The sequence below is a fragment of the Argopecten irradians genome, chromosome 8, assembly GCF_041381155.1.
Source record: "Argopecten irradians isolate NY chromosome 8, Ai_NY, whole genome shotgun sequence".
Taxonomy (NCBI): domain Eukaryota; kingdom Metazoa; phylum Mollusca; class Bivalvia; order Pectinida; family Pectinidae; genus Argopecten; species Argopecten irradians.
In genome coordinates this window covers 26,773,297-26,795,968 of record NC_091141.1, presented here as the reverse complement: position 1 = coordinate 26,795,968, position 22,672 = coordinate 26,773,297, and the positions used below count along the sequence as shown (strand labels likewise).

Genomic DNA, 22,672 nt, shown 5'->3' with positions numbered 1-22,672 from the left:
CTTGTCATCGTGAGAATTAATATTTTTCAGAGAAAATTTCTTACTTAATGCTGCCAATCCACTAGGGGAGATAACTCTTAAATATGCTTGTACCAGATGTTGATGTCTAACAGGTAATGTGATTTTGTTTTAGTATTACGACACCTGGTGATGCGGATACTAGACGTCCCTAGTTACGACCCAGACAAGATCAAGTCCACATGTGTGGTGACCCTTCACCAGTTCATGCGCTACTTCACGGACGAGGGAGGCTTTGCCAACGTTGACGGCGTAGCCTCTGATTGTAAGTAAATATAACTGTTAGTGTTGCTCAATATCGTGCTGACAAGAGAGAAGAAAATAAAGTGTTCTTTATATCATCTTTATCATATAGAATTTTCCTATCATGTATTTGGTATATAATTTTCATAAATATTTGATTATATTTTAATTTTACTATAGTTAACAGATATGTTCTATTTTCCAAAGCATTTCAAAAAGCATTAGAGATGCACTTGATGTGGTTATAACTGAATATTTCAGTCGAGGCTATTCTGTATTTGCAAATTACAGAGTTATCTGTCCTTGCTTGTAAGTATTGATCTTCACATCATGTGATTGTGAGGGTAATGTCATACTTTTCACAAAATAATGATGTCACAATTGATATCTACCTACAAGGGGAAGTAACTCTGTAATATTTAAAGACCGAATACCAATACATACATAGTAAGCCAAGGAATATGATAATCGCTGTAGTAATTAAACAAACAAATGTGTTTTCCGTGCTTCTGTACACATAACAATAGATAATATAGTTGGCCATACTAACCAGACAATAGATAATGTAGCTGGCCATAGTAACCAGAAGAATTTTTTTATCTACAGTAAATATGATAGAACAGCTGTGTTCCACCAACCCCGACGCTGTGATTAAGACGATTCTGTCACTGCGGGATGATCTCCCTTCTTCACCTTGCCTCAAGGTCATGGGCGCTCTGTTGGTGTCCAAGAGTCAGGAGATCCAGAAATGTCTAGGTAAGTTAAAAAAAGATCAGTACATCAAATAAGATGGTTTTATGTTCCACTATACAGTTTGAGTGAAAGAATACTTGGGTCTTTGAGTTGTAAGTGAAAGCTAATTAAGTCTGATACACAATTGATATTACTGTGAGTTATCTAGATTAAAATTTGATTGTTTGAAATTTGATTGTTTGATTTCTTTGTTGTATTTCAGCATCCTATCTGAACCTTATCAACATGAAAAGTGATGAGAGAACAAAGGTGAGTTCAGGGTTTTATCAAATTAGTTACTTGAAAGTAATTCTATATTTAATGATATCTAAAAAAACATTTTGACAAGCTTTTTCATGATCAAAGTTTGTGTAGTATCCTCAATTTTGGTAACACTATGTTAAATTTGACTTCTACTAATTATTTTTTAAAAAAATGGAATGATTTTTCTCCCATACTTCACAGGGATATCCCTGGTTGCTAGGGAAAAGATATCTCTATCTTACACAAAGGGGTGTAAGACAGCTCACACGCACTAGACAATAACATGACGTCATCAATACATGCGGTGTAACTAAGGTGCGCATTGTAGATGACGTCAATGGTGCGATGAAAAAGCTGGAAACCCAGTGGAATTTCATCATTTTTTCTACAAAGTATGGGAGAAAAAGAATCAAACATGGGTCTGTGAAGTGGATAGGGATATCTCTACCCTCGTGAAAGATTTTGGCCGTCAACCCTCGGCAAGCCTCGGGTTGACCGGCCAAAATCTTTCACGAGGGTTGAGATATCCCTGTCCACTTCACAGACCCATGTAAGATTCTGTTAAACAAAATGGAACACACTGTACTCAATACTTGTACGATACCTGTTCATGTACAACATTGTATGATTTTATGGTATGACTTAAGTCAATAACAATTGTTGGTATGGTTTGTAGGCCATAGTGGTGTTCGTGGAGGGACTGGAGGATAAAACGTCGGAGATCCGTGCCGGCTCGTGTATAGCTTTATCCTTATTAGAGGTATGTAAAAAACAGAAAACACAATTACTGTAGAAATGTTGTAAAACCAATGTCATCTTGAATTATTTGAGCCTTTCGGCAGATACTGTAAAATAGAAATTTACGCAAGGGGGAAATTTTCGCTAATTACACGAAGCTCGCATGATCAAGCAAATTTCTGTCTTGTATAAAATTTGTTGTTAAATGTCAGATATTGTATCTATCGTGAAAATAACAATACCATGGACGTTTTATGTATGCAAATTGCGAAATTAACCATCGCAAAATTAACCATCGTGAAAAGTCCATGTCTACAGTGCCATAACAGAATACTGAGTATATATAAGCACACCAACAAGAGTTGTTTAAATAACTAAATAAGACATCAATAAAAGCAATCATAACTTCACACACGTAGTATGTACGTTTACTTCCCATGCCGTTAATTTTCAATCAGGATTTCCCTTTTTGTCAAACTTTACACGCATGTCCTTTTGACCTTTCAGGCTACAGAAGGAATAGACCAGTTAGCCTATATCTGCCACTCGGACATTTCTCAGTCTGTAAGACTAAAGGCCAAGGAAGCGCTGGTGTCTCTGGGTGAGTTATCTCCCCTGGCTCTCAATTCCTAGCCCAATGTTAACATTCAGAAAGCAATGTGGCTAGGTATCTTGCATTTGAGAGTTGAATTTTTTATTATTTTTTCTTGGTCCTAAATTAGTTTGCACTTCATGTATGTTGTTCACATCTTATGGAATGTTTTAATGGAAAAAATAAGTTTGAATATAAATATCAGTATTTCCTTTGACCAGAACCATTTAAATTTCAAAAAGGTATAATTTCATATTGCCTTTTACAGGTGAAGAAGGACGAAGAGCCTATGAGGAAGGTCAGCTGACAAGTCATGGTTTCCAAGGTGTACATGTTAGGAAGTGAGGATGTACAGAGGGCGCTGTGATCACACATACACGTACGAGGACCTTGTGTGCTAAAAGTTAATATAACATCACTATCTGTGAGAATATGGTGAACTCAGTGAGTGACAAACCAAAATGTCTAACGTGATGTACAAAGTTGATATTCCTGGAACTAGTTGCAAGGGCTCCAGACTTATATTTCCGGGCTGAATTCTTTCTTCTAGTTAAGAAATGACAATGTACATTTAGTGCTGGAAACAGAGATAGAATTATATTGTATATCTAGTGCTGGCACATTGGATCAGTAGTGTACATCTATAGTGCTGTGATCAATATTTGGACTCCAACTACAGCATCAGTTCTCTGTTCTGTGGACAACATAGACCAGGATCAAGTACTGTACGACTCTGACGATGTCCCTGGAGCTGGCAAAGTTGACATCAGTCAATAGACAATATCCTTGGAGCTCAACATAGACCAGGATCAAGTACTGTACGTCTGACGATGTTCCTGGAGCAGGCTAAGTTGACATTAGTTAATAGAAGATATCCTCAGAGCTGTAGTTATACAGACTCAATAGCTTGTAATGTAACGATGGGAATTGCACATGATTCTTGGATTGTTATGTATGGCAGCGTAGTTTGTATAAATATGAAGCCAAAAAAGAAAAGGTGGTAAAAATATAGTGATCAAGACAAAAATAATGGTCACATATGAACAGAAACGGATGTGCAATAATATATGATGTGAAAGTGGCCAGTATATATATCTACAGAAATCATTGGTACTAAAGTGAGAATATTCTCAGCACAAATACAGTTACAAAGTATGGAGAGTCTACAATGGGTAGCAACTACGTCATGGTGTTCATACTCATTCAATCTCATAATACTGGATTATCTCCCTTATGTGATTATCTCCCTTATGTGATTTTGTATAGTCAAAATAGTGCAATATATATATATATAACGGATATCAGTTATGAAAGGATTATGATATTAAGGTGAATATATTCCGTGTTGGAAGCTGATGGTGTTATGGCATGGATATCATTTTGTGTTGCCATGACAACAGAAAGGAGATGGACTATTACCATTATGACACTGTTGGGCAGTTCAGCTAGAAATAGGGTTGTTGATACTTAGGAGGCCAAACATACTGATGTACATTTTATAGCATAGATGGACTTACCTAACCTGTCGGTCAATAGAATCGTTTTGACAGAAAGAGTAACACAGTGGTCAATTGATGTGTTTTGGCCAATACTCTGCTGTAATTTCTGTCTTTGCTTATTATGGAGTTATCTCCCTTGCAGGAAGGTATCGATTGTGACGTCATCATTTTGTGAGCGAAATATCATTTTCTCTGAAAAATATGGTGCAAGTGCATGATGTCAACATCAATACCTACAAAGGGCAGATAACTCATAGATAGACGAAGGTGGACTAGATGTACACAAACAATTTATGTGATAACCTGAAAAACATATGTAAATGTCAGGTATTCAAGTCATCATGAATTCAGAATGATGAGAATGTGTTGATAATGAAGATAATTGTGGTGTAAATATCATATATGATGATTGTTATACTCTACAATTCAACAAACTACAAATCGTGTATGACTTAGTTTTATAATGTCAAGATTTTATAGTTATCTCCCCTTGATCACTCATCTTGTAGAGGTATTTGTAGATATCCTCTCGTGCTTGATTCAGCAAAATCTGACATTTAACTCATTTTCTCTCACTTTCAAATATCATTAAAAAAAATTCAAGATCTCTTTAAATTATGTTCATTGCTGAGACAGAAAATTGCTTGGCAATGTTATATTTACTCAATTTTTGGAGTATGCTTATTTCTTCACCAAATGCTGATTTTCTACGAAATACAAAAATGCATATGTGAAACCCAAAAAATTATCATTTATCAAATGAGCTTTATTACAAAATGTAACTGGAAAGGGAAAATAATTCTATAACCTTCAGATTTTTTACATACAACATTTACGGTATGTATTCACATGCATACTACACATAAAAAATTGTATTTCACTGTAAAGAGTTCTTGACCATATTGTTTCAAAGTAAACTTGGTTGAGAATGTCCGTAGAGTGACCACATAATATCAATGTATACAGTATTCATTGCCATAACAATGTATTAGGTTTAAAAAAGGAATGTCATGTCTTCCAATAAATCAGCATTGATTAGTTTTTTTCAAATCATTTCTGATTCAATAATTATGTCAGTTGATTTCAAATATGCCTCAAAATCACTTCACTTATTCAAGAATGCTTCATAGCACTGACAAGTGTATAGTGAATAGTTCATTATGTACTTCATTCTTAAAGTAAAGTAAAATTGATAATTGCATAATTAGCTTTCCCTGATGATCTAGTTCTTAAATTGTACAATATAAATTGTAACTTGTTCAGATATTGACCTTTTCTGAGTTAGGAAAATTGTCCTTGTATGTAAGACAATATTTCATTCTTTCTTGCCTTGCACAAAACATTTATAATGTAATCTGTCAGTTTTCAGATAGGCCTACCAAAAATTGACTTGTATGACATGCTTTTAAAATCACAATAGCCAGACAAGATAGCAGTGTAACTTTTATGACAATACTTGGTGCCATCTTTAACATTTGTTATACATTCCTTACCTCTATATAAAACCTCTACTCTGTTATCAGTGTTTGTCTATTATTATATGTGACTTCCTTTTGTAATTAAGAGAATGCCAGTTCTGTAATTACATGTGGCTGTTATGTAGTTACCTGGGATTACCTACTCTGTAATTATCTGTTCTGTAACTACAGGTACATGTAATGACATGCGACTACCTGCTCTGTAATTGCATGTGATTTTCTGTTCTTACCCGAGGCTCCTGTTCTGCAATTACATGCGACTGTTTTGTTGTTACATGTGACTAACTTCCGTAATTACCATCATGTATTTACCTGTGACTGCCAATTCTAAAATTGTTAGTGGTCTACTAAAAAGTTGATATTATGTGAGAGGTAATTTTGTAGGCTCCAGTTTTACAAACCCTTTGTAATCTCTAGGTATTGGTATAAGAGCATGTAATCTCTAGAAATAGGCGTAAGACCATCTATGTTACAGTATTCACATAGTCACAAATCGGCTGTTACATTACGTACAAAGGAGTCGCAAATCGGCTGTTACAAATAAATCCTGTTTTAATTATCATATTTACATACAGAAGAAGTGGTTTAATTTCCTTTTTGGATTCTCATCTCACTATTACCAGTAAGTATCTGGACAAGCTTCAGAACAAGATCATGGCAATTATACATGGCCGCTGATATTTTATTTATTGTATCTTAAAATTGTATCAACAGAAACAATGAGGATTTTTTTCATACTGCACTAGATAGATAAATATATTATAACATTGAATATTACCATAAATCTATTTGTCACCAAAGATTAAGCTTCCAGGTCGATTCTTTGTATGCTTAACTTTATGCTTCTCTTTTGCTGTACTCAGTATGAAATCAATTAAAAACAATGTTAATTTGTCTTAATTAAAGAAGATTAAATATGTGCTACTATGATTATCTGTCTGTGCAGGTCTAGTCGACACAACTAATGATAATTACCCGAGGGAATCATGTTCATACAAATGACTATTATTGACGATTAAAAACTGAAAATTAAAGTCTGAAGGTTTTGTTGTGTTTTGTGACATTTACTAGCTATTCTCGTCTTGCTTTTGATGATAGTCAATGAACGCAAGAATAGTGTTTCTTTTCCTTCAATGCTGATTATAACTTACAAAGGCTACATTTCTTCACGTGAAGAATTTTGCCCATGTAGCATATCCAATTGAACTGAAAAATATTCAAAATACTGTTTGCATCATCAAGTCAGAATATATAGACAAAGACCTAGTAAATATTTTACAAGGTTCTAGAATTTAGGTCAATGTAAAGTCATCCTTAATACTCAAGGGTTACTATCCACTCCTGGACTATTACATAGTAAATTTGATGACAGCTCGTGATAAACTAGAATTATGTCCGTATGACATGGAAAGCCGCTGCAAAAACAAATTTTGATTGTTACATCTTAAAAACAAAATATCCTACAGATCCGATGTAACCTATGAACTATGTGTGTTGATTACCCCGCTAAAGCATGGGCCTTATTTTCAGAAAGTGAACCGTAAAACAAATCTACTGCCAGCGACCAAAACTAGGTCATCGTCTGAAGCCATACACTATCAGAGAAACACGCTAATACAAGAAATGCATCACGAAAACTCCATATTTATTTGTGAACTGCAAAGAATGATTATAATAATATGAACAGGTAGGTGACATGGATATCGCCTGTTTATCTGGCGAACTGTCAATACCAGAAGTCAGCAGATGTGCACTCATCAACCGGAGATGGGTCCAACACACACCTATCTTCATAAAGCCACTTGGCTCAGCCATTAGTGGCTTCAAAAACTGATCAATCACAGGCAGACAAAGACTTCCTTCAAAGATTTACAGAAAACGATGCTCAACTGTAAAGCCATACAATGTACCATTCTTTTGATGTATTTCAAAGACCCAAACTACTTGCTCATCCAATGTTGTACACAGAGTCTTCAATCTGGTTATAATATTGTTCAGGGGTGGATATCACAACAGTGATAGTAACCCAGGAGTATTGAGGATGCTGTAAAGTATAATTTATATATATATATATACACATATTCATTATTCAGTCCACCTAATTTACCATAGACACAGGTTATTCTTTATATTTACATTAATAAAAGTAGCAATAAATGATATTTAACATTTGTGGCTAAGTGGATGTCTAAAATGAAATTCATTAAACTCAAAGAAAATTCCTACAAATTATTAGTGCACTTGTTTAATAGATTTAAAATCACATTGCCACACATTACATAGGTCCTCTATAAGACATTGGAGTCTACAATATATATTCCCTGTAATAGAGTGAAACAAAGGGAAGTAATTCTGAAAGACCAGAATGAAGCAACCAATAGAGAAATACATGTTGTTTCAGTCCCTATCACATTGTTTTCAGCAAAAATAACTGAGTCACACAATAACTTTCTCTTCTGATTGCATTCTCTTCACCTCAATTGTCCCACTTGTTGAAACGTCGGTATATAGGGCGGCAACATCACCACAAGCCCTCCAACTCTGGATTGCGAGTTTGAATCCCATGTGTGGCAGTTGCCAGGTACTGACCGCAGGTTGGTGGTTTTTCTACTGGTACTACAGCTTTCTTCCACCATCTCAACCTGGTAAATCCTTAAACGACCTTGACCGTTAATAGGACGCTAGAATAATCCAAATGGCTGTTCAATCTTGTGGATTAAATTGTGGTTGATAAATGGTTTTCCCTGTCTAACTTAAGCAATATTAAATTTATACAGAGACCCCCAAAATTAGTTAATAATGTAAATATAGTATTTAACTATCTTCCTATGGAATCTATGGTTTATATAGATGTCAAAGCTTTGCAAACTTTTATCTTATATACTGTGCTAGCACATATTATGAAGATTTTCTGCAAAGCTCTGGCATATATATAGTCCATAGATTCCATAGGAAGACAGTTTGATGATTAAAAATTACCAAGATGTGAAAAGAATCAGATACAGACATTCCTTTATGATGTTTTATTTAAGCATCAGTTGTCAAGTTCAAGTCATCAATATAAACAATGTGTCAGAAGCATCTTTCAATAATCCAACATGTTACAACAATTCAAGTATCAGGTAGTTTGTCTAATAGTCACTTTACACAGTATAACACTATGAAATAGTCCTATCTATAGTCACTTTACACAGTATATCACTATGAAATAGTCCTATCTATAGTCACTTTACACAGTATATCACTATGAAAATGAAATAGTCCTATCTCTATAGTATCTATAGTCACTTAGTACTTTACACAGTATATCACTATGAAATAGTCCTATCTATAGTCACTTTACACAGTATATCACTATGAAATAGTCCTATCTATAGTCACTTTACACAGTATATCACTATGAAATAGTCCTATCTATAGTCACTTTACACAGTATATCACTATGAAATAGTCCTATCTATAGTCACTTTACACAGTATATCACTATGAAATAGTCCTATCTATAGTCACTTTACACAGTATATCACTATGAAATAGTCCTATCTATAGTCACTTACACAGTATATCACTATGAAATAGTCTAGTATATAGTCACTTTAACAGTATTCACGTATATCACTATGAAATAGTCCTATCTATAGTCACTTTACACAGTATATCACTATGAAATAGTCCTATCTATAGTCACTTTACACAGTATATCACTATGAAATAGTCCTATCTATAGTCACTTTACACAGTATATCACTATGAAATAGTCCTTCTGTGAAACATCAGATACATCTGTAAAAGCGGTTCTACACAAAACCAAGGTGTTCATACTCTTTTTTACATGAAAGCACCAGATAACTCGTATGATATACTTGTTACAGTGTAGACGTTTTACTCATATCGCCGAATATATCTCCTCCCTGTCACTTTACATAAATCCTCGTATCTATTTTCTAGTACGTGTTGTTGTTTTATTCAAATCATCAGAAATCATCAGATTCCTCTTCTAGTACATGTTTTAATAGTAGATATCTTTCCTAAGCAATTTTACACAAACTATCACAAGTCTTTTGAAACTCCCTTTACACACACCAGCAGATATCTCCTCTAATCGTTATTATAAACAAATCCTCAAGGTCATCATTTTACACAAAGCATTAGACTGACATATCTTAATATGAGATATATCATTTGATAGTAATTTTACACAAATCATCTGATATCTCTTCTAATGGTTGCAAAAATCCCCATTATTAAATATCTTTTCAAATAGTCATTTCACAAAAATCGTCAGAAATCTTTTTCCAATATTCCTTTTTCACAAAATTGATCACATATCTTTTCCAATCGTCCATTCACACATATCATGAGATATCCTTATGTTACACAGATACTCTGTTACTCTCTTAGCTCCTTCATTTTCTCAAACAGTGTGTCAGCCTCCTCGGCTGACTTTACTCGGATCAGCATTGCTGTAGCTTTGGGCTCTTCCTTGGTGCTGAGGGGTGGATTAGGTACACACATCAGGCTTACGTTATTCTTTCCTTGTCTGTTCATCGGCAAAGAGCTCGATAGGAGTATATTCAACAAGATGTTCCCTGTAAATAAATATGGCTGAGTATATTCAATAACATGTTCCTTTTAAATATACATATCTTGGCAGGTGCATATTCAACTCAATATTCAACCAGATATTCTCAGAAAATTATTTACATAATTTCAAACCAATATTGTGATATGCGACTTTTCACACTGTTGCTTTTGGAAACACCACCATTAGTTATAGGGTTCATTCTATTTTGTATCTTTTTAACAGTCTGGGTAATTAAAATGTGTATTCCTTAACCTAGACAAGACACACCAAAGAATACAAGGGCCCAATGGGCCCGAATCGCTCACCTGCAATCTGGTAATCATACATGGTTCATACTTAACAAAAAGAGTAAATAAGAATTTATATCATCCCTAAGCACATTAGAGGCCTCTTTGCCTCTTGGTTATTAAACAGGAAGTCATTTAAAGATTTTAGCCTATTTGACCCCCCCTTTGGGCAGGTGAGCTAATAAAAAAGAAAATTTTCTGCTCCTGCATAAAATTCAGCATTAACAGAATGGGATAGCTGGTTCATCCCATGTCGGTTTAATGTGACCAGGTGGGATATGCTGTCCTTTGTTTGGCGGTATGCTTCAGTGAGATGCACTATAAAATGGACAAGAGTTTGCAAAATTGCAAAAATACACAATACAAATATAGCTACAGCCTACCAAAACATACAGATTTTCACTTATGAAACGCATAACAGATGGAGGAGGCCATCCTTATTAGCTGTTCGGACAGATCAACCAACCACACATTATAGGGTTTTAAATGGTGGGGATAATTTCATACCTAAACTTGTGTCTGCACGTATAATCAACTGCGTCTTGTCATTAGACTTTTTCAGATGTAAGAATCCAACGCCACGCTCTGTCCAAGCACCTGCCTTCTGATAAAACAATTTGCACCTGAAAAACACAATAATATTTGGTGTTTGTTAATTTGGTATAAAGTCCATGTATCATATAAATATCTAAGTAAAGGTTTTTTTATCTCAGCCAATCAGTGGCGACAATACAAATGGCAATGCTATTAATTCCTTTATGTGCCGATATTAAAAGTATTTTTTTAAGCTAATGAAAAACCTAGTAACATGCAAAATAGAATTATGTAACAATAACAAACTTCTATTATCAAATTCCAAGAGTACTGAGCACTTTAATTTTTTCATGTGCTCTACTGGGAAAAACCTACATATGAAATACATTTAAACCTTGTTAACTTCTTTCCGTATAACTCCATCTAATTGAAGGGACTTTCTTGATTTTTCACCATGTATCAAAGTATGCTTAACTTAAATTTTTTAATCATGATCGGGTAACTAGAAGTTTTAAGGTGAATCTAGTCCCACCACCCTTGATAGCCCAGAGGTTACTATCACTATCGGTATATCCGCACCATTGATACTCCAGACTCTGTGATTGGTGAGATTTTACTCCTGAACTTTCTTCAGTTGTACTATGACATAGTCAAGGCATGGATGTGAAGACAGTGATAGTAACCCCTGAAATATCAAGGATGAGTTCCACCAACTCTGACTTATTGAACTCAATTTCATAAATGACATGAAGATAACAATTTTTTTAAGAGAAAGGAAATAGAGGAAAAGTCAATAACCTGGCTATTTAACTCAATGATCCCTGAAAATATATTTGAACTCTTCTAAACAATAGCTGGAACAGTTCATTATGAAATTTCAGGAGTGAATGAGTTAAATTAACAGACAATATTAACCTCTAAACAAATATTGAAGACTTACTTGACTGTATGAAGGGCTCCCTCCTCCTTCACCTCTGTAGATTCTGGTTTTGGAGGCACATACTCCTCTTCTTCATTATCTAAAACAGACAAGTGTTTATTATCACTCGTATGATACAGAAATAAAAATCAAATAAATAATAAACTGAATGATAACTTACTAGAAAATACAGGAAATATTAAGAGCTTAGTGGAAAGGGAGATAATTGTATCCTTTATTTGTGAAGAGAATTTCAAGCAAGAAGTGAATGAACTGAACAATCATGGAAATTCTGGGCCCAGTTGTTCGCGAGGTGATTTTCTTACTCACTGATTCTAGTGGAGATATAATCACAGATTTTGCAGCAAATGAAAATGAAAATTTCACTAGTCAAGTGCCTATACTATAATACTCACATTTTGACTGCTTTTGCAAAATTGTCCTTTCTCATTTGCTGCTAATTAACCAGTGGTTATATTTTCTTTAAGATGGACAAATATGTATTAAGAAATGAATACTTCATAATTCTATAAAATTTGTCCAGTAAAAACTGCTGACAACCTGTGAATAGCCTATTACTATCTTTTGAACAACTGCATGGGCATCGACATATTTTAACAGATAAAACAATTGTAATCAATTCTTCCACACGATATATATCCTGGGTAATTTCTAAGCCATAACTATATTCACCCCTGAAAATTTATTAACTGGTCTAGTCTTTGATTTAGAACACCCTAAATGTGTCTTCTGGGGTGAATGAATTAAAAGGCTACCTTGTGATGAAGCTGTAGCATTTGATGATTGCCCAACTGCAAAGAATGGTGATGGCTTTGCTCCAAAAGTTGATGGTAAGTTAAATCCTGAGAAACCTGAGCCAGTGGCTTGTGTAGAACCGCCATTACTTTCCTTCTCTGATGAGGCTTTAGAGCTGAAACTGAATCCACTTCCAGATGTGGCAGTGGAAGACGTCCCAAACGAGAATGGTTTACTGGTCAGTGGTGCAGTGGAACTTACTTCTGTCAACAGAAAAACATTTTCAGCATCTGATCAAGAAGTTTGTGTTTCTAGCAAATATATGGTTTTACCAATAGCAAGAGGCTAGGAGGGCCTGGATAGCTCATCACCTGCGATATTTAATTGGCAAAATGCATATACAGTCAAACCTGCCTATGCGTCACCCTGTATATTAAGTCACCCTGTCTAACGTGTCTGCGTCAGCCATTTTTTGGCACATATTTCATACAAGACCTGTATACTGTGTCACTAAATTGCTGATCCTTGTCTTGCCCACATACCATGCCAGGCAGTGGGGTACTGGCTTGATTATTCAACAAACAAAAGGGATGTGAACACTCCGTGATCAGCACCCCATTGATCCTAATTAATTAGCAGCCCGGGGCTGTATTTTCTAATTTGGCTTGGCACTTTATTTCACGTGTGTAACAAGGCTTATGTGTATTACTGCCAATTAGGAAACAAAATTCTGACCTTTCAATAAATTGTGTGACAACAGCTAGTGAGCATTACATAAAAGACAAATTCTGCTAAGAACTGTAAATGATTTACTCACGTTTTTAATGTTAATTAGGCCTAACACTCAGGTGTAAGTCACAAGCTTTGCAATCGTAATGGCCGCCATTTTGGGTAATTGTAATACTAGATCCGGAATGGTTTAGAATTTCCGGATCTCACTAATAATCATGTTAAAAATAATGAAAGGGAATTAATTTTCCAAAATTTTGGTGTAAATTTAAAATGAAAAATCTAAATGAAAAATACTAGTTATAAATAATTAAATTTTAATATTTTTAATAGTAATTTATAATGAATTCAAAATTTAAATAAATCAAATTTCAAAAAAAAATATTTTTGTTTTCTCTCTCTCTAAAATACATTTTGACTACTTTACAGGTGTCCCTGATAAAAACCACTTGCTAAATTAGCATATGCATATTTTTTCACTTGCTATTCTGGTATATCTACTTGTAAAAAGCAAGTAAAACAGCCTGAAATTCGAGTCCTGGACCAATATGCTGGTTCAGGTGACACCAATTTAGACAAATTACACTGTACATGGAGTATATCATTTTTCTTACCTGCAGTTGAGCTTGAAGGTGTTGTCTTTGCTGTTTCTTTAGCCGCACTATCAGATTTTTCTTTTTCAAGTTCATCCAGATGCTTTTCATAGTCTTTAAATATTGGAGTCAAAATACAGTATGCATTTTTTTCCACATGTTTCTGTATCCATGACAACACACTTTCATTAAGTTTTCGTAGATTTTCTGAATATGTATTACTTTCCGATTGACTTGAGCTATTGCTACCATTGCTGCCATTACTGGCTGACGTTGCCTTAACAGGACTACTTTCCTTGTCTGCCTTTGCTGATTCAGAAGTTTCCTTTTTTTCAGATTGACCATTGGTTACTGATTTAACATTGAAGCTGAATGGAGTACTTGTGGCTGTTGGCTTGAAACTGAACCCAGAGAATCCGGAAAAGGATTTCCCTCCAGACTCCAAACATATAAATAAATATCAAAAGTTTATTTTTTATACAAAACCTAATCTGTTCTCTGACTACAGTACCATATATGTCCTGATCTTGGCATATAATTTTGGTATTTCTATAAGCTTTTTCTATATTTCTCACTGCTGATGATTTTTACATCTTTACTACTAACCATCCCTATATATAACCATCCCTACACGTTATTGAAGTCTCATTTTCACTGACTTTGAATTAAATCAGACTAAATATATGAAAACCTCAAGTATTTTTATTTCATTTCTTTTTGCAAATTTATTTTTGGCTTACTTTGTGCAATGATTTTATAAAAGACTTATCCAAAGATTCTGGTATGCACCACTTGTTTTTTTATCCAATTTTAAGCGTCCAGCATTCTTTTTGTATCAAATACAGAAAACAATTTTTTATATACATTTATTATGCCATACAGATATATACAGTTTTCCTTGCATCAAACTACACTGTTGTTTCTTGCTGTATATAATCTATGCTGTTGTTTATTTATTCATTATCTTTTTGGTTTTTTTTTTGCTTTATATATATATACCGGTACTGCTGTTTGCTTGCTATACGCTGTATCTTACCTCCATACTGCTATTCTTTCGCTTTGCTTTTATGATCTGTCTCTGTTTGATAATGTCTGTTGATGCCTGTACAAATTCCCCAGCCTGGTAATATAACAAAACATCTTACTGTCGTGTCGGTCTTACCGTTGACAAAATAAATGATGTAATACCTCGGTATGTTGAGCGACAGTATTGTCAACTGGTCGAGTGGTTCTGTCAATTGTCTGGAGGGGCAGAGTTTAGATAGCCTACCCGACGTCAGGCGATAGAGCGAGTGGGCGGAGTTTATTTGACAATGTTCTAGAGTTTGAAAGGCAATATGACTGCGCCTGATAAAAAAACGTGTGTGGAAGATCTTATGCTAACGGGGTACTGACGGACGGTAAACTTCGTAGTGAATTACTTGATCTTCATTATAAACTAAAGGATTATCTTTTTCATGAGATTAGTAAAAAAAAAAAAACTGATGTTACGAGAGGAGGTTGTCACAAGATTATAAAGAATGTGACTGCACGCGGGACATTTAACCCAGCTAGCTGTTTATCGGAACCCAAGCAAAATTACCAACGCAGTCTTAAGTTTATAGAATAAATAAAATCTGTAGTGAATTAAAAGTACTTTGATATTTAAGAAGTTGATTGATAAAGAAACAAACAGAGGTAACTTACCGCGAGGCGGGCCTCACGGCAGCCATTGCGTTGTTCTCGAAGTAGCCTAACAGGTTAGCTAACGTTTGTGACGCACATTCCCTACCGTGAATTATATGCTAGCGATGACGCAAAAAGTTATCCAGTCTATCCCCGCTGAAACACGGACAGCAGCTCTTGAAAACTGCGTTATCGCATTTAATGCCAGAGCTTTCTTTGAAGAAACGTCTGTTGTAAAAACTGCAGGTAGGCCTAATAGAAAGTATGGACACATCCTGCAGTTCTTTTGGATACGGTAATACCCGATGAGTTCAGGATAGATCTAGTTCTTATTAGTACGGTAATACCCCATGAGTTCAGGATAGATCTATCACACATGGGTCACACATATCATACGATATAAGCCACACCCACCAACCAATCAACTCACGTTTAGCATTATATTGTAACCCAGTATGCAATAGTATTGTGCAAGTTACGCGGCCAGTACATCACTGTCATCGTCAATGGTTAGACCGACACGACAGCAAGTTTCATATACCAAAGAGCTTTATTGAATTAGCAGTCACCAGAGTAATAAAATAATAAACACATGTTAACCCTTTTTATAGTCTGATACATCTAAATGTCCTTTAACAAATGACAGTCAGAACCAATATGTGTAAAATACCAAACATTTACCATATGTGATATATCCAAATCCCCCATCCCAACCCCATAATTTAAGTAATTTAGCTAAAATTCTATAGACAGTACTGTTAATGATGGGAAATGGACAGCCTTAAAGCTTATCATAATTGATTAATTGGGTATGTTTTGTAACACAGATCATGCAGGTAAATATCGCTAATTTAATTTTTTGTAATCAATTCTCTCTAAGATTTCTACAAACATAGCTACCTCCTCTGGCTCATCCTCCTGATCCCAGTTCCGGTCTGTTAGTTCTGACGTGGCAGTTCGCTTAGCCATCTTCATAAGGTTACAAAAGGGAGACAATTTTCTGCATTATATGAAAAACAACATAAAAACATAAAAGTTATGATATATATCAGATAGAAAACTCTGATGTTTCTACATGAAATAATGACCTCCAGGTTTTTTATAGTAGGGCTATAAGCCCAAATTTCGTCATGGACCTGTTTTGGTCATGGACTTGTTTCCGTCATGCTAAAAATTTTGCTTTTATCTCATGAATGCATCCCATAGGTGTAGATTTTCAAATAATCAAATACCCTCGGATATCAACAAACCAGCAAGAAATAAAATGTAGTAGTTTTATCAACACAAATATATAATATTTTGTTTTACTTGTGCAACAAGTTGTCTATCAATTTGTTATTTATCTATCGCGGTACGGAAGATTTCTAACCGCCGGTCTCTGGGTGATGGCTGACAAAATGGGGACCTATTTTCGTCAGGGGGGGCTGTTTGACTTTCGCTTATTACGAAAATTGAGATCATTCCAAATAAATGATGAGCAGCAGGCACTTGTGAGATTGTGTTTAAGCTGAAAAATTCTTGTAGTTTCATCAATTTTAAATCTTTAAACCTATTGGTCATGGAGGGTGTCGAAAACCTGTTTACATAGAATAACGTTATGTTTCAAACATTACCGCACCAAAAATTTCGGGTTAGTTGAATCACCAAAATTATTTGTAATAACCCAAAATCTGGGCTATATTAATCACATGATCAGACACGTGGCTTCCGGTACTTTCTTGACATTAGGGCTGCCGCGATACGGCAGAAGCGTACCACGATATATTGCGATACACAACAACTGTATTGTGATATGTATTGCAATATTTTGACCTTAACATATGTGTTGTCTATTTTGTATATATTCCATAATAAAAACACCCTTTACATTATACAAACATACAGTGCTATGTTATGTAGTTTTACATCGATTTGAACCATGTTGTTGAGTAACAAAAATGTTCAAATGTGTTCTTGTTTTAAAAAAATACGAGTCTGTTTGTGAAAACGCTAGGCTAACTGTTACAGACGATCGTAACCTAATAATGCAATAACTAAACATGATAGTGTCTGCAAATATTTACACTTTTGAACCTAAATGATGAACAAATTTATGTACAATTGTCCTGGCAAAATAAGCTTACGATCGTGATTAAACTTCAAAGGGCTGACCGGCTTGCAGTGTTGTTTTGACACGTGTAGGAAATCGAAAATGGCGGCGGACGATGAAGCCTGAAAAAGCTGGCAAAATCCCTGCAGCCATGTATTCACCGGGCCTTAAATGTGTTTAGAGAATTAGATATTCCGGTATTGTTGATTGATGGAGCGAATCAGCTTGATAATATTTCAGAAACTAGCCTAATGTCATATTGTTTATATTCAACGTCATGCAAATGTTTGAATCATTTGAACATTATACACGTTAGTTACAAACATTTGACCGACATCTGAATCGAATGAAAACGAAAGGGATACCCACATGGCTTCATATTATCGGAAAGGAAAACAAATACAACTTGCTGGTTTTGTTTTAATGACAGGACGTTTTAATTATATCAAATTAATGAAATTATAATACTAAGAAAATATATCGTAAAAAACCGGTACAGGTAAACTGTATCGCAGTACAATATTTTTTGGTGGTGCATTGCAATACCCCAGTATACCGGTTAACCGCAGCAGCCCTAGTTGACCTACAGCTGATCAGTGCACATGGACAGTCAAACGCTGACGGTATTGTTTGGAAGTTTCATTTAAAATGGACGTAAGAAAATACCTTCATTGTGGGATATATTGCTACATGGTATTTATAAAATCACTTGGTTATAATACACATTCGCTTTTAAGCAAGACCAATCTTCCTTGATCAAATCTGCTTTGGCAGACGACACTCTTTATGAAATCACACGATAGTTTATGAGATATTAGCAAAATTGTAAACATGACGAAAAAAGGTCCCTGACGAATTTAGGGACTTGACCATAAAGACTGTTTCTGCTATTTTGCTTCTGTCTACCCTGCAATTTCCAATTATTTCTATGATTGAAACTACTATTAAACTAATCCAATACTAGACTAGTAACAAATCGTCAATCTTGACCGGTTGCCTTTGATCAGACAATGATCTGTATGGGACCCCCACCAGACAAATCAAATCATGCAATTCAAAAAAACACAATGCAGAGCAGCACATGCACGCTACACAACAAGCAGATAGCACAACACAAGTTCAGTACAAGACATGATGGAAAACCTCAACTGGACCTCACTACAAACACACAGAATAAGAACACGTTTAATTTTATTTTATAAAATCATACACCATCATGTGGCAATAAACTATAGTCAAATTCTTAATCTGACAGACTTCAGGACCAGACAATCACACCCATTCACATATAGACTCTGGTAACTCTAGATCAAAACATGCCTTAGCAAAAGTTGCTAAAACCGTTCTTTTTTCTTTAGCAAAAAAAGAAATGTTTTAGCAGAACACACCTAGTGCCCAACAAAGTCACTTTTTTGTCTTTAAAAAATTATGATATACACAATAGTGCATAGGGCAAACTTTGCAACGCTTTTAATTGCTAAATGTATAAACTAAGAAAATAACGAGAGAACATGAAATTTTCATACTCTTCCACATATCCCTCCCTATTCCTCAAGGCCATATTAACAAGGCCATTATTTTTTTGGTGTAACACTTGGAATAAGAAAAGTTTAGGAACTTGAATTCCATCTTGAATCATATATGGATTTGATAGCTCAGGTATAAAAAATGAAATTACAAATTCAATTTCTTTCTTCAGACAAAAACATGGCGTAGCAAAAAATGCTAAAATGATTATTTTTATTTTAGCAATAGTGTATTCCATAAGCAAAATGCCCAAAATGCTATCCATAGAGTGAGCACAGGTAGACATATAGCTGCCACCAAGGACATATTCAAACATTCATTTTTCCACACACAATTAAACAATGAAACATCCTACCGTTGGCTACAGTACAAAGCACTACACTAGAGGTCTTCAAATCACATATCCTAAAAAAGAACTTGAAGACCTAAACCCCACTCCCTAAAATCATATTTTTATCTTATAATTGTCACTAAAAAAAATAAAATAAAAAATAACATGCACCTTCACAATCACTGTAAATAACTTCACTCTTTTCTTTTTTTCACAATCTCGCCTCTGCCAATCCGCACAATATAATCATCGGCATTGATGGAATTGTAAGAAGAAGAAGAATGTAAATGTGCTTAAATCGGTGTAAGAGGAAGAGAGACGATAACGTTATGCCTAAAGATAGCCATCAATGCTACTAGAACACAAACACTTTTAAAGTCATTGGTGTCAATAAAGTGTCATTCCTGGGTTTTCAATTGATAGTAAACTGCTATTTACAAATATACTTACCAAATTTATAATATCCTTTGGTACTAGGACGTAGTTTTATCGTAACAACAAACAGCTGACAAAATGTCGTGTCCTACAGCATGGAGGCTGCCATTTTGAATGACGGTAGCCAATTAAAATCAAGAAATAGTTCCGTCGTTTAAATATTGTTCCTGAGTATTTTTTATGGCTGAAAATTTAGACTTTGGTTCAGATGTTAATGTTATTTTAATATAAAAGGCATACATGCAAAAGTTAGAGGACAAATACGGTTGAACAAAACTAAAACTTTCGGCTTTCCAGACAATTCATCCTTTCGGAATATTTCGGAGTTTATTCTTTTGAAAATACTAGTAAAGCGCGGGAAACTTCTTGCGTGTATATTATATTCGTCTAATAGGCCTACACGTGTAAGACAACGGCTGTGAAAACTTCAACGACTTGTTATATTAGTTATATTAAACGAGTTATCATTCATAGTTAAATCTTGGTTAGGAGTGAAAAAAATAATAGTACATCTACTACTCTTTAATATTTTTTTCAGTTTAGTTTTTGCCGGTTTCCTGACAATTTCTAAATTAGCCGATATTATTTTTGACGATAATTCTCGGAAGAAAGAAAGATATATACTCGGCACATTTTTTATAACATAAATCTTCTGAAAAATACCCTCTTTAAGTGAACTATTAAAATCAGAGATTTAAATAGTAATTTAATTATGTTTAAAAAATGCTCCACCGCCGACAGAGCATAAATGATATCCTTAGTTTGAACAATAATTGGTGTTAAATCGTGTGAATATATGTCTAGTGACCACAAAATATAATATAAAATAATTAATTTTGCCTTTGGTGTATGCGCAATCAGTACATCATTCCATATAGGATATAGTGCAACGGATGTTTTTTCGGGATGCAATTAATTATTTTCGACAAGGATTTATAAGTGAGATATACGTCCTTGTTTTCGATATTTTAAACTTGAAGTAAAATTAGAAGCTCAAACTTTTCAACGATGGTAATGGTGTAAAGTAAGTAACTTTTGTAACCGAAGAAAAATATTAAATCGTCTGCTGCTGTTTTTGATAGTGAAAAAATACCATTTGTCAGCGGTGGAGCATATTTAAATCTCTGTTAAAATATTACATAATGGTACATATATACACTCTTTATACATATTCATGAAGTGTAGAGGCTTTGGCATATCTAGTGCAATTCTCGTCATCGACACTCCAGGGGTTATATGATACTGACATTGTATCCACCACCATCATCGATACTCCAAGGGTTCCGATCAATTGCGATCTGTATACCCTATCTCATAGTAAAACTGATGGCAGCTCAGAGGAAAAACTCTGAACCAATCACAATTAAGCCAGCAAATATTTCTTTTGAAGACTACAGAGAGAGCGATGCCCAACTTCAAGGCCACACAGTCAACCACAGTGTACCGTTATAAGGCTCTTTTGATGTTCATCAAAGGACTAAGTTACCTGTTCTGTTCTATTGCCCCCAGTTTTACTATGAGATAGTCCAGGGGTGTAGAGATCGTAAGTAATCGGAACTCCTGGATTATCAACCACTGGACGCGGATCTCATAGTAAAATTGAAGGCAACCGTACAGGTGGAATGTGTGGCTTTGTGAAGTTGGGCGTCGCTTTTGCGGGTGAGTTTTCTCCTGAAGTGCCTTCAGTTTTAATATGAGATAGTCCGAGGGGGAGAGAGGGGGGGGGGGGGGGGGAGCGACAATAATGAATAACCCTTGGAGTATCGAGGATGGGAATGGATATAACGGCAGTAATGATAATCACTGCAGTATCGAGAATAGGAGACACACGTCACCGACGTGTCCCGAATCCAAAATGGCTAGTTTCTTTCCAACACTATGTCCGCCGCGCCTTTGTGACTAAACAGTAAAGGATACCCCTACCGAAAACTCCTGGTTCGTGGTAATAACGCGAAGATGTCTTTAGTCCCATGAGTTGGTTGGGTTGAGAGGAGGGGAGAGGTATATATCGGTTATATATTTACAAAAAATGAGTGATCAGAACCCTTTATCAGAATAGAAAGGGCTTTTCGGTAAAGCTATACTCGTCTGGAAGTGCCCCTTTCATTTGTGCTGGCGATTTCTGTTATACAGTATATAGAAATACAGCGTATATATTTTATCCTGGAAAATTCCGATATGACCCACGCGGATCAGCACTTCAATTGAAAGCTGCAGTTTCTTTCGCTTGTCAGAGGGATTTTTAAAAAATCCAACCTGCAGGTTTTTTTATGTGTTTGTTCATCTTTTTTTTTTTCATTTACTGTTGTTTCTTCTATTTTTCCGGCTTGCGTACTCAAATTTAACATATTTTAATTGTAGCATTATCCTTGTCATGATTTAGGAATGTTACAAGGTGCAAATTTAAATCATACTCTTTTCTCGATATTTCTTTATGCACTTGTAATTGTTACTTTTTAATCAACCATGATAATAAAGCCAGCTAGCTTTAAATAGTATTAATATATATTTATATATATATCTGGTACTAGCAGGACGTTAGCGGTTTTAAATTTGTCATACGAAATATAATGTAACGCAAAACTAAAAATTAGAAAAAAAAATGCCTAAATTAAAAAGTTTTGACCATTTCTAAGTGAACTAAAAGATAATGGCCAT

General features: G+C 34.9%; 2 protein-coding genes across 9 annotated transcripts in view; one reads left to right on the top strand and one right to left on the bottom strand.

Annotated features, from left to right (window-relative positions):
* LOC138330006 (rho family-interacting cell polarization regulator 2-like) overlaps positions 1–3,477 on the top strand; it is a 103,178-nt gene extending 99,701 nt beyond the window's left edge. For all 8 annotated transcript variants that reach the window (XM_069277342.1, XM_069277338.1, XM_069277339.1 and 5 more), the window contains 6 exons: positions 134–283; positions 868–1,017; positions 1,217–1,263; positions 1,934–2,017; positions 2,503–2,596; positions 2,856–3,477. In XM_069277342.1, coding sequence (XP_069133443.1) covers positions 134–283; positions 868–1,017; positions 1,217–1,263; positions 1,934–2,017; positions 2,503–2,596; positions 2,856–2,932 — 602 coding nt within the window. In that variant the 3' untranslated portion in view covers positions 2,933–3,477. The remainder of the gene's footprint in view (positions 1–133; positions 284–867; positions 1,018–1,216; positions 1,264–1,933; positions 2,018–2,502; positions 2,597–2,855) is intronic.
* Positions 3,478–9,180: 5,703 nt separating this feature from the next.
* Positions 9,181–20,150, bottom strand: LOC138330005 (nuclear pore complex protein Nup50-like). The gene is made up of 8 exons (XM_069277337.1): positions 20,030–20,150; positions 16,533–16,632; positions 15,004–15,087; positions 13,989–14,406; positions 12,666–12,908; positions 11,911–11,989; positions 10,944–11,059; positions 9,181–10,153 (listed from the first exon to the last, which is right to left on the bottom strand). Exons 2-8 carry the CDS (start codon positions 16,605–16,607, stop codon positions 9,954–9,956), a joined length of 1,215 nt encoding a protein of 404 aa, XP_069133438.1. The 5' UTR covers positions 16,608–16,632; positions 20,030–20,150; the 3' UTR covers positions 9,181–9,953.
* Positions 20,151–22,672: the final 2,522 nt, after the last annotated feature.

Coding starts and splice junctions, on each gene's coding strand:
- LOC138330005 (XM_069277337.1), bottom strand. CDS start 16,607: ATGAAGATGGCTAAGCGAACTGCCACGTCAGAACTAACAGACCGGAAC. Junction 14,407..15,003: donor GAAAGAATAGCAGTATGGAG/GTAAGATACAGC, acceptor ATATGTTTGGAG/TCTGGAGGGAAATCCTTTTC. Junction 11,060..11,910: donor GGAGCCCTTCATACAGTCAA/GTAAGTCTTCAA, acceptor TGTGTTTTTCAG/GTGCAAATTGTTTTATCAGA.